The 13328-nt window shown below is 41.6% G+C and overlaps 1 protein-coding gene across 3 annotated transcripts in view; it reads left to right on the forward strand.

Annotated features, from left to right (window-relative positions):
• Positions 1-13328, forward strand: part of LOC134038961 (cAMP-specific 3',5'-cyclic phosphodiesterase 4D-like) — a 159406-nt gene that overhangs the window by 120385 nt on the left and 25693 nt on the right. For all 3 annotated transcript variants that reach the window (XM_062484688.1, XM_062484687.1, XM_062484689.1), the window contains one exon: positions 1874-1986. In XM_062484688.1, coding sequence (XP_062340672.1) covers positions 1874-1986 — 113 coding nt within the window. The remainder of the gene's footprint in view (positions 1-1873; positions 1987-13328) is intronic.

Below are 13328 nucleotides of genomic sequence, written 5' to 3' on the forward strand. Positions count from 1 at the left end.
TTCATACTAGCCTATTTTGTGGGAAGACATTTCAGTACTGTGTCATGCTGTGGGCCACATGCACAATATCTGCATAATATATTCCAAACTCTGGTTTGATATAATCTGGGATTATGGAGAAATGCAGGGAATCTGCGCATGGCCAAGCGGATATGCTTCTGCCACTGCATCATTCCTTAATGACAATTTATCCCTAAAATCCTTGAGTTTCCTTCCCATTCACCACCATGCATAATACCTCAGGTAAAGCTCAATCAGTGAGCATTAGCATATGTCATCTTCATCATCAGGGTTTTGGTTTTTCAGATTTTAGAGACAGATCAGTCTGAAAATGCATTGTGCTACATCATCGTATAAAACAGAATATCAATAACTAAAGAATGTCACTACTGCAGTTATTTTTTACGTATCTTTTTATATTATGGTATGACCATATGTCATTTTATGCAAATGTTCTGTTCAGAGCTTTACATTGTGATGTGGCATTGAGACATCTCTCTCTCTCTCATTACACACAGTTAGTAAGCAAAGGTTTAGATGTCCTTAAATTAGCCATTAGAGGGCAAGAAAAATATTGGACTCAAAATCAGTTGAAGGGCAAACTCCTAATTTATTGCTGAACCAGGAAGAGGTCATTCCAGTCCAGCTGCTACTCCATCCCAGATTTTCCTTTTTCTGTATGCCGAGCCGTGCTTCTCTCTGAGCCTGTCTTTTCACAGGAAACTGGCAAGCAGCTCGTACTTTAGGCTCAACCATACAATAAAATCCTATAAGCAAGTTGCTCTAGCTATTGTCAGACACGCTCGGACCTCTCGACACATCTGTACATTTGTGTACCAGTCAGAACAGCGGACGTCTACAAGTGTATGCAGGACGGAACGGTCTTAAAACAGGAAATATGCTCATCCTAGACTCTTAGTGTGCGTGTGTGTGTGTGGAGGGGGGCTCCGAATGGGGTTCTCTGTCTTTAGAGGAGGGGGATAAAGGAGGTGCAGCAGGAGTAACAAGGGACCTTTGCAGATCTCTTTCATCGAGGCCTCCTCATCTTGGAGGGCAGAGAGAGCCCTCTCTACCTGAAGTTTTCCCTTTTTTGTTTTTTCAGATGTCCCTCTGGAACAACTTGATCATGGAGCGATGCATAAAACGGAATTATGTGGTTTCCCCAAATCTGGGAATCCTATGGGCTGGATGGAGCTCAGCTCCATGTGGAACACTGAAAGACATTTGTGTGTGTATGTGAGTGTGGGCGCAGGAATCTATGAGTGTATGTGTGTGTTTTTGTTCTCGACTTATGGATCATCGAGCTTCATTGGAGTTTTCTCCATTGTACAATGTGCGAGGCTGGACAAGATGTAGTTTGACACTGTGAACCTATTTTTCCATCCAAGACTGGAACTATCAATTATACAACTACACCATGAACCAAATTACCACTTGTGGAATCTAAAACAATGCATTGTGGATTCTAAAAACTGTACACTGTGGAACTATCTGTAATACTTTTGGGGACAAAGAGAAGGGGTGGTAAAGATTTCAGAGATTTATATTTGTAATTGACAAGACACAACCAAAAAGGATTTCAGAGACCATTTTAAAGGAGTATAAAAAAATAAAAAAAAGATTCTCCCCTATGGTTTGCCATCGGTGTCATAATTTACCCACCAGAATCCCCAACCCCTCGCTATGAAAAGCCACCCATGCGTCCACCATGGAAACCCAGCCACGGCCGACATCTATGGCATTGATAGCGAAAGTGGCCAGGAGACATCGGCCAGCCCTGTCAAACGCCTCAAAACTGACCACCCACTTCCTCTACCTGTCCCTGTCCCACACCCTCACCCCCTGGCCCCCATTCCCTGTATCCCCCCTCCAGAGGAGGCCTACCAGAAGCTGGCCACAGAGACCTTGGAAGAACTTGACTGGTGCCTGGACCAACTAGAAACACTGCAGACCAGACACTCAGTCAGTGAGATGGCCTCCAACAAGGTAAGACTGCAATGTCCTTTTGTTGATGTGGTTTTACACTTGTCTTTTAAAATGGACTTCTTGAGAAGATGATGGATGTGGGACTAGTTATGGTTCTTTTATAGTCAGTTTCAGTTTCCAGTTTTATTGTCAGGTGCACAAAACAACTAAAGGGTTAGGGTTAGACTGGGCACTGAAATTCTTGGGACAAGACAACGCAAGCAACCTAGCATAACATAGCATATAAGTACTAAGAACATAGATTACATCTATGATAAGATCAAATAAAATAGAATAAAATAAAAATAAAATTGTAATAAACATCCTAATATACAAAAAAACATATGCAATATACAATAATACACATTATACACTAAGACACATAATGACCTATACTAACCTTATAGACCTATACTAACCTAAACCTAGTCATGGTGGAATAGGAACAAACAACTACAGTTCCCCATGTTAGTGATTCCTACATGACTTATTTTGTTGAACCAAATACTGCAGTCGTTACCATGTAGAATTGGCATAGAAATGCTTACCTTTCTTTCCTTTTAAATTCAGCCTAAAATATATATTTTTAGCATTCATTAGATGGCATGCACTTGAACAGTTGATCAACCATTGAAGCTAGTGGGATGTAGGCAAGGCAAGTTGGTTATACCTCCTATTAGAAAAAAAAACCTCACATCTGGTGAGTTCATTTGCATGCGGCTGTCTGAATATCAGCCCTTCAGAAACCACCTGTTTAGACTTGAGGAGTGTTATAGTTATGTGTAAGAAGAACTTGAAATAAGTTGTAATCATTTTATTTTAGTTGAAATGTTCATTTTCTCCCCATCCTCTTCTCACCCTCTGGGAGACAGCTTTTCTTTTGGTGCAGGCTCAATAGACTTCTTAGCATTGCTCAGCTGCAGCAACAACAGGCACCCATACCCCCCCCCCACACACACACACACGCACATACACACACCCCCCACCACCCCCACCGTCCTAAGCATCTCAATTACATCAAAGATGGCTGTCGCAGGGAACCAGTCTGTGTACACAGTATGTGTCTGAAAGGGGAAACTCAAGGGGACCCTTGTTATCATTAGCACTAGCCTAGCATTAGCATCCTCTGTTCTGCCATGGCTACGGAGGCATCTCCAGCTGATAACATTGTGATGTCATCAGTACACTGGAGTCTCGAAGTGAAATGAGGGACAACATAATGTGTTTCTGCGTGAGTACGAGAGATGTTTTTCTGTGTGTGTGTGTGTTTGTCTGTTTGTTATAGTCGTCACATCTACAATAAAACAATAATACAGATTAACCATACTATTAAATTGCACTGAAGAGTAGCTGCCAATATGTGTGTATTTACAAAATTAGGTACAAGTCAGTATGTGTGTGAGTGCAGGTGTTAGTCATAGCAGCATAATTCTTTTTTTTCAGTTGACGTATGTGCATGCCTATGCTATTCACCAACTGGTGTGTATGCCTCTATGTGTTGTTCTGTTTGGAGGCTTCAGAAGGTCATTCGGCCGATGCCACTGTGTGTGTGTGTTATTGTGCAAGTCACATGGTGCCTTGCACATGTACAAAACGACAATAACAGACCCACTCACACGCTCCGGCTCCCTCATCATGGCTTCCCTCCACATTCAATGGTCCCTTCTCTCTAGTTAAACACTGACCACATCAAAGGCCCTTCATGTAGATCACACACCATTGGGTTTGAAGATAAATAAAACACAACTGGACTAAGAACCAGATTTTAGTTTCATTTCTGAGAACTTAATCTGCAATTACCAGTTAACTAATTTGTTTCAGTACAGTATCATTATCCCTTATTATAACATGTTCTCTTATTTATGACATTGCCATCTTAGGGATTGTACGAAATGAGATATTATGTGGTGAGGTATGGATCAAGTCTTCTCAAAACAACTGGGATATGTCATCGAAATACAGAAATGCTATTTAACCTTTGCACATCCCTATGTGTCATTGCCTCTTTTCTTTCTGTGAGATTTCAAAACTGTAGCCTGTTTTGAAAGCTCCCCATATTTCATGTGTGATTGGGGGGGGGGGGGGATGGGGAGGGCTTTTGACCATAGTCAGGCCCCAGCTCTGTAAAGGTGGTCTGGAAGCTTTCTTGGGATAGATAAGCTGGAATCCAACCTAAACACTGGTCTCTTTATAAAGTGCCACAACTTCAGTCTGAAAGCAGCATTGTCCAGTCATACCCAGACACAAGGTCCCATTCTGCTTTCCATGTCATGGAAGTCGACTGACTCCAATTCTCCCACCCTAGCCCTCCAGTTACAGCATGTTTATTACATAATTTTTTACACACTATCTCTGGTGCATTTGTTTTGCTAGTTTTGGCAATTGTGTTGATAGCTGTCTTGTTGTGGAGTTGTAATCGAGGCTTTTTGAGAACACATTAAAAGTTTTTGAGGTGTTTTTAGTGGGAGAGGTCTTTGTAATTGCCTCATGGTCATTACAGTATGAAAGTGTTTCCTCTAAGTTGATTTTACTGATTTTACTGATTTCTGCCGCCACGGTATCAGAAATAGGGCTGTACAAAATTGTAGGCCGTCTATCAGCAGTTATTGTTAGAGTGCATGTCGGAGAATAGCACGCACACGCGCTTCACACCGCAGTTGAGATTGCGTGTGTGCGTCCTTGAGAACTGTAAGTCGTATAATTTATGCCTGTTATTGTATAGGTATAGCCTGACGTTGTCATACTCATAATTCTAGTCAGAATATGAGTCTGACACCGCTTCGTTGGGCTGTGAGTATGGGGAGTGTTTCAACCGAACCCGGAAAAAAATGCCTCTTCACTCAATTGGATAGACCTACAACCAATCAGAGCAACTGTCAAGTTAAAGATGAGTTGAACCTTACTTTGGGATTTTAAAGAAAATGCAGGGGAAGAAAATAGAATTGAAGGGAAATGACAAAGTCACTGATGATCAACGAAACCCATCGTCATCGTCATACACGCAACGCCGCAATAGGAACACACGTGCAACAGAGAGGAGGCTGACAGGTGCCTAATCAAGTGTGTGTCTAAATCAAGTATAAAGCGAGTGTGGAACGCCACAGAGAACGCTGAGAACAACTGTATGTATGGAGCATTGTGCACATTGGAAATATCTACAGTCTGGAGAGGCAGCCGGTAAGAGAAGAAGCTTTCAATCATGGTTTAAAAACTTACCGCTGTCAAAGTCTGCTGCTGCTCCTGCATTGTGGCTTTTTGTGCTAAAAAGTTAGTCACTGCAGCGACCGTCTGCTACCTGGTCCGGTTTTGGGTGGACATGAAATTGTAAATGTTGTAAATGCCAAATGGTTTGTGTTTATACTGACCGTTGTAAAATAATGTTGCGTGAATTTGCACGTCGATTTGCACTTTACATTTAAGCTGTTAAAACTTTCAATTGCGTCTTCAAAGTGTTTTCTATAGTGGTTTATTTCAAATGTAAAGTTAAATATTTAAAGCATCTTTTCTTTCATTCACATGTTGGTTACTGTGTACTGCGGGGGACTTATGTGTGCTCTGTTTCTGTTTTTTACCTGATTGATTGCTGTTTGAACTGAGAAAATGCTGCTAACCTGAAAATAAAAATAAAAAAAGGGAAAAGTGGAAACGTAGCTACTGCCTGAGGCTCAGTTATTCAGCACTTCGAGTGGAATCCAGTGAATTACACCTCCATGTAGATCATTTCAGTGCCTTATTCAAGTTGGGGAAGTTCAAGTTCACTTCAAAACTTGACAGCAACGTAGTATGTTGTTTGTTGAAAACAAATTCAAGCGCTCTTTGGTGATGTGGTTGATTACGTTACTGTTGATCATCTGTCCATCATTCGTATAAAGCCCGCCCTGACAATTTTATTGGTCCGAACAGCTCTTGTTCGGATATAGTTTTTCCCCAACCGAGCCACCCCAGACCCAACTTCCCGACCCAATTTTTTGGTGGGCGGGCTAAGTTTGGCTGGCACCCAGGCTAGTATAAGTCTATAGTTCTTGCTAATTTAAATTAAGTTAACTGGTGATTTTTGTTGTTTGTATTCTTCCCCGGGCTAGCTAAATTGCACGTCTGTTGATTCGATAGCGATTGCTGCCTTTGCTCACGTTTGTATTTTAAGTGCATTATTATGCTGAAGTAGTTTTAATTAAGAAATAGTGGGTTTATTGTTATTATTTGCTACAGAATGCTTAGCCTATCAATATCAAATGAAGCAGACAGTGTACATGCTTTCGAGGACCTTAATCGATAGGCTACTGACCATTTACAATACGTTGTTACGTTAATTATTAATTGGCAGCATTTATGCCATTTAGAACATACTTTATGAGTGGAAGGTCTCTTTAAGTAGCCTAACCTTATTGCTTTAGGGGAAAGGGAAATAGGACGAAAGTATGTGCAATATGACATTAGTTATTAGACTATTACATTAACCTGCTCCAAAATATAGTATTAGAACTTGGTTTTGGCTGGGGGTGGGGGGGGGAGGGGTCGGTCAGACAGACAAAAAAAAATCCTAGAGGAAACACTGTATGAACGTCATTGTTGTTTTCTGAAATATAAAAATGTCTCTGACAAACACAGGATTGGTCCAAGGTGCCACAAATACAATTTGCCAAATTCTCTCATTCAGCCTTTCCTATAGCCCATATTTCCCACCATTTATTGGTGGCCAAGCCGCGAAGCGGCGAAGCCATTTAAGTGTTTCTACCTATAATTATTATTTATTATTATTAATCATCTTCCTCTCCCATTGGAGTCTATGGCAGCCCCTAGTACTGTATGGTCACTTTTTGTGAAATTTGGCACACTCATTAAGGACAGGCCCCTCTTTATTCTCACCAAGTTTCATGTCTCCCATACGATCACTCTAGCGCCACCAACGGGTCAAAGTTGGACTTGTGTTTACACACGTAACTTTTGAACCGTATGACCAATTTTCAAAAATGAGGTACCGTTGGATTCCCTGGATCAAGACGAGTTCAACACACCCTATGACGTCAATTTCCGGTTATACAGATTTTCCGCCATTTTGAATTTTAAGGAAACACGTTTTTTTGCTTCTCCTACAATTATTTTTTTAGATTGGAATTTTATTTTTCCAATCTTCCCCAGAATTGGCACACATCATCGTCAGAGCAACCGATACAGCCAATCAAAATTGTCAACAAAGCAACCAAACAGGAAGTTGGATCAAATCTCAGCCAATCTTTGAGATATCAACACCAAACTTGGTATGATGACTCAGAACCCTCTTATGAGGATGTCCAAACAATTTGGTGTCATGTGATCACTGGGCGTGGCCGCAGGAAGTAAAAATGTGTTTTGGCCAATAACTGTTGATTTGTTTGCCTTTATTAATTGATTCCTTTGTCTCATGATATCTTGGGACATCCCGTGTGTAACACATGATAACTAGTGATAACAGCCGAATTAATGCGGCCGCCATTTTGAATTCATGAAAAAACTTTTTTCTCTACTACTCCTTCAAAGTGTGTCCAATCTGAACCAACTTTGGCAGAGATTATCTTCAGACCAAGTCTCACAAAGGCCATCACATGGTTTTTTGATTTTAGAAAGCGTTTGCCCGGTATAGCCAATCAAAATGTGCCGTTAAGCCAGTAAACAGGAAGTTGGGTCGTATCTCAGCAAATCTTTGATGGATTCACACCAAACTTGCTGCATGCACTCGGAACCCTGTTCTGAGGATGTCTAAAACGTTTTCTGGGTCATTTGACTGCTTGGCCACTTAATTGCTGCTTGCAGCTATATTTTTCTTGTGTTTTTTCCCTTTTCCCTGAGCATGCACCTGACTCACCGGCATCGCTTTGCCCAGCTGCATACAGATGAAGACACACACACATTTGTAACAAAGCACAGACAGACAGGCCTAGGCATGTGCCACACATACACACACACCCCACATCGCCCGCAGCCCCGCATGCTCACCCATGTTACTATGGAAACCCTAGCTGTCAATTCAAGCCCAGCATTGAGCTGAGAGTAAAAGCAGGGGCCAGACAGACAGAGAGAAAGGAGAATAGTCTGTGAGAGAGTGTGTGTGTACTTGTTTTTGTAACTGAATCACTAGCCATGGGTTTATCATGCACTATGTTTTAGATTATGGTGTAATGCAATGGTCCGGTGGGTCAGACATTGATATTGAGAATCTGTGTAACATCTTTTAATGACACAAATCTGAACCAGACATTCCAATGTTCCAGGAATGTTTGTTTCCTCAATGACGAGATACATTTTTAATAAAAACAACAACATGTCTTGTGTATATATCCCACTGGACCATAAACCATCTCAAACTTGCTCAAACTTGTACTATACAGAACTGTATAGTACATAGCATCACATAACTGATTTGGCCCAACAGTTTCTGAACTCAGGGGAGTTCTGAAAGTGGGGAGTGTTGCTGCCAAGAATTTGGAGAGCCAGCCAAGGCACCACACCCTGTATGACCCTGAGGCTGACTGGTGCCAACACACTGACACATACCACAATGGAGAGGAGAAGAGAGAAGGAAAACTAGGAGATGGTCAGGGTAGTTTGAGGTGGAAAAAAGCAACAGAGTAGAAAGAAAGTGCAGTAGATATGGAGAGAAAGAGGGAACTTCTTGGTTTGGGACAGAATGGCGACTACCTCTATGCAGTCCAGTCTCATTAATATGTATGGTTAGCATAATGCAATGTATGGGTAGCATAATATATTATTTGTGTACAAGTGTGTGTAGCCAAGATGTTTGTTTGTTAGTCTTACTCGACTGATTATGAGAGCAAGATCAACATTAAATCCTTTGTCTCTACCTGCGTCGCTCTTATAGGAGAAAAGGTATGTGTAGAAGGATTGAGAAACAAGGTCGGAGACTATTTGGTTTGCTAGTCCAGTTTTGAGATAGTTTTTTAACTGTGCAAACCAGTACTTGGTATCTTTGAGCGCTAAACCGACAATTACATTTGTGGAACCTCATTGCTCCGGTGCAACAATAATGATATCAACTGGAGAAAACAAAAAAAATAAAATAACTGAAGGTATAAACTGGGAATGGGCAATGCCTACTGACTCCTGAGCCCCGCCTGTACCTCTCCTGGTCTCCCTTAACTAACTTAATGGACTCCAGCCTCCTCCTTCATACTAGATTCCAGCCTCCTCCTTCATACTCACTGGGTCGCAAAGTTGACACTACCAAAAACAAAAACTTCACCCGACTTGTTTTAATCAGTTTCCCAAGTGTATTTGATCATAGGGCACGGGCTATCCCCATGACATACTGCATTTATGTTCAGTTAATTGCCATATCAATCTATCTTTTGAAATGTATTCTTACCCGAGTGTGTGAAAGATACATTCGAAAACCAGTAAACCAAGTTAATCTATGAATTACCTAAATATTTATAAATACCTAAAACATAATGTATATGTCATGTAAGAACAAATCAATACAAAAACATACCATGTATTAAGTTATAAGTAACAGTGAAATGAAAGTAGGTGCCTTGTGCACAGGAGCACATTAACAAAACTAAAATTAAAACGACATGCTTAGGGGTGGAGGTCTTAAATACAAAACTCAAAGATCATACCACTGGGTGACACTGACTATTAGAGAAATATCTATAAAAGGCTAAAATATTACAAATTAAAATACGCTTATCACCAGATTTTATGTGGTCATAGTTAGTAACCCCCTATTTCAGCCCTAATGTGACATGACTTGTCCTCCAACAAATGTCTTAAATGATATATTATATATATTTTACCAGTTCAAAACTGATTATTTGGATTGTTGCTACTACCTGTCAAGGCCACACCCACTTCCGGTTTCTACCAAACTACAGATACAGATAATTTTGTTTGTTCAACAAGTACAAATAATGATGTCTCTGCTATCTGTGCAAGTTCAATACACACTAACCTCTCCTAGACTTGTATTTCAAGTGAGGTCACCCATGTCTCTAATCTACATTAGGTAGAGGTTACCCTTGGGCACAGATCAAGGACCCATGTATTAATTCCAAATTCTAACATCATGTCACATCTAGCTATAAGGAGGACCCAAATGTGGAGTGTGGAACGGAAAGTTTATTAATGAAAAACTGAAAATCACTCAAGCAGAAGGCTCGGGAAACAAAACGGCAAGTAAAGCCATAGAAGGTAAATCCAAAGGGTGATCCGTAGTACGTCATCAAGAACAGGCAGAGTCCGAGATAGGAGGCAGTCCAGTAAATCCAGGGAAGCAACCTGCTTAGGTTGCTGCCCCCGCGACCTGACCCCCAGATAAGCGGAAGATGATGGATGGATGGATGGAGGGTAGGAAAGCAGCTCACCGCAGCTGGAACAGAAAAGATCATGCATGATAGGGAACACGTCAAAACCACAAAACTCTTCAGCAAAGAAGGAGGGAAACAGAGGATATTTATAAGATGCGTAATCAGCGCAAAACAGGGAACAGGTGGTGAGGAGGACGAAAAAGGTGCTGATAGAAAGATGAGCTTCAGCTGAGCGCTGCCGTGAAAAGAACACAGGGTGACCACTAGGTCACCCCCCAAACCCTGACACATCAACTCTTAGCTAGATAAGTGTTCAGAAAGATCCGGATCAGTCCTATGGGGCAACTTTTGTGTTACTCAGCCACTTATCTTAGTGCACACACGTAAACCCACCACAAAGAGAGGCAACGGGTGTTGTCACGCTACCCCCTATTGGCAGAGGCTCCAGACAGGAACCGCACAGATGTGGAGCCAATGTGGGGTGGCCTAACTGCTGCCATGTTGGAGAATTCCAAAGAATGACCACAGAGAGCTCCAAAGGGTGACCACTGAGCAGGATGATACACTGATTCAAAGGCCTGGGGATGGCTTTAATCATAAACACACACAAACACACACTGGTATGAATGCATGAACCACAGACAGACCCCAGTCCACAAGTCTGGCTCCATGCTACTAAACCAACAAAGTTCTGAATCCTCAAACAGTTTGACAGGCTAAAACTAGAATCAGCAGTAGTCAGTAGTCAATACTGCCCAACTCAATGACACAGGTCCTGCTTATTTTTCCTTTCACTGCTTTTTGAGACTTGCAGTGGTCAGTAGCATATAGCAGGTTCAAAAAACATAACACATTTAACTTTTTAACATTGCACTTTTGGTATACTGTAATTCAGTGTGTGTGCCTGTGTGAGTGTGCAACTGAATGTTTGTTGGGGGGGAGAGGACCCTCAGGAAACATTGCCATTTCATGTCATGTGGCTTCAAAACCACTGCAGGAGCCATGAACAACAAAGAGGTCCATCAGTCTGTGGGCTTTTATATGAAAACTATTACTATCATCACCATTAATTATAGATGAAGGGCACTATATAAACAGAACCACTAACAGTGCGTGTCCACTGCAGCGACGCGAATCGCTTGCCATCGCTCGCCTTCCCACAGTTCACCACGCTCAAGGGCGTTTCAAACAGATGAATGTAGAATGTAGTTCTCTAAAATCACTGTCGTAGTTCTCATGGCCAAGTGTGCAGACTTGGGGTTACGTAGTTGCAACATCGATCAAAATACAACTTGTATACAAAATACAAAACTGCTTAATAGACATACACGTTGACATGTGTAAAAAACGTTTTACTATATTCCTCAGTCTCTGCTAATCTGTCGATACGATAGTGAGTTCCAGCTGGGCTAGCTAGCTAGCTAGTTACTACAGAACGAAGTTACGTAATGTCACTAGACTGAATTAGAAAGTACAAGCACCAACAACTTCGGCAACCTTGCGCCATGCATCGTTTTTTTATTATTAACATCTCTGTACAAATACAGCTATGTATCGTACAGGACTGGGTAAGCAGCCACACAAACGATTAGTTTCTCCTCCACCTTGAAACCTAGAAAGCTAGAAATGTTTACCATGGTTGCTACGTTACGAGAAACAAGAAAACACTCCGATTGGCCATCGCTAGCGAAAATCGCTCCTCATTTGCATAAAGTTGAGAAAATCTCAACTCTGTCGCGTCGCTACCCACAATGCACCACGCAAGCGATTCGCCTGGCTCCATAGAAAATGAATGGAAAACATGTTGTCGCTCGCATCGCGTCGCTGCAGTGGACACGCACTGTAAGGGATAATTAGACATAATCCCAGAAATTGCATTATAAATATAATCGTTATGGTGTGACCAGTATCTTTGCAAAACACTCGCTTAACCTACTGCACAGTATGTGCCTGTAATTGTTAAAACTCAAACTTTAGATTTTACTGGGGCATAGCAGATTTATATTGGGGCACGTGCCTGAGTCAAGACCAAGACCGAGGCAGGGCGAGACAAAGTCAAGACCAGACCACTCAAAATACACAAGCAGTAGGGTTTGACGAGGTAAAAAGTTAGATTGGATCTGTAACTGTGTATTTGAACTAAAAATGTGCACTCTTAAATTAGTGCCATGTGCTTATGGCCAGTCAAAACAGCCTATTTGTTTTTTTAAATCTTAACGCAGGCTAGTACTCGTCTCTGCTTTCACATCTCTCTCTCACGCAAGTGAAGGAGCACGGTACCGCGGCATTTAACTTAAAGATCCCATGACATGCTGTTTTTGGATGCTTTTATATAGGCCTTAGTGGTCCCCTAATACTGTATCTGAAGTCTCTTTCCCGAAATTCAGCCTTGGTGCAGAATTACAGCCACTACGAGCAGTCTCAGAATTTACACAAGCTGTTTGTTTTCTTTTGGAAGTTATTGTAAACTCTTTGTGGTTGAGGTAACCAACTAATTAGCCTATAGCAGATTTGGCCAACATTTTCAGACAGCCACTGTTTCACCCATGTTCCTCATTCACTTTTGGGGTGAGAGGAGAGGTGATGGGTCATTTCAAATGACAAATTAGTGATTGGTTGCATTTGAAGCGTGACGTTTTACATCCAATAAATAAAAGTAATGATAGGCCTCCCAGCTAACACACAACGTTGCCGCAACGTTGCCAGTAAGTGCCCATTTGGTCAACGCGACATTACCTTCTGGCAATGTTGTGGCACCATTGTAGCAACGTTATAAAGCGAATGTTGGTCCGGTGGAAAACGTTGCCGCGACGTCGTACCTTGGTCGGCTACAGACGTTATGTTTGGTACCATGGATTACATTGCTGTTACGTTGCTCTTTGGTCGTAGGACCACAACGGATCTCGAGTGCATTATAAATGATTTATCCAGACATGGAGTGATGACACTTGACTGCTCTCAGTTCTGACACGTTTGTAATGTAGTCTACATGAATTTCAATCACACACAATATTAAAGATCCCATGACATGCTGTTTTTGGATGCTTTTATCTAGGCCTT

This window comes from Osmerus eperlanus, chromosome 18, assembly GCF_963692335.1.
Source record: "Osmerus eperlanus chromosome 18, fOsmEpe2.1, whole genome shotgun sequence".
Lineage (NCBI taxonomy): Eukaryota > Metazoa > Chordata > Actinopteri > Osmeriformes > Osmeridae > Osmerus > Osmerus eperlanus.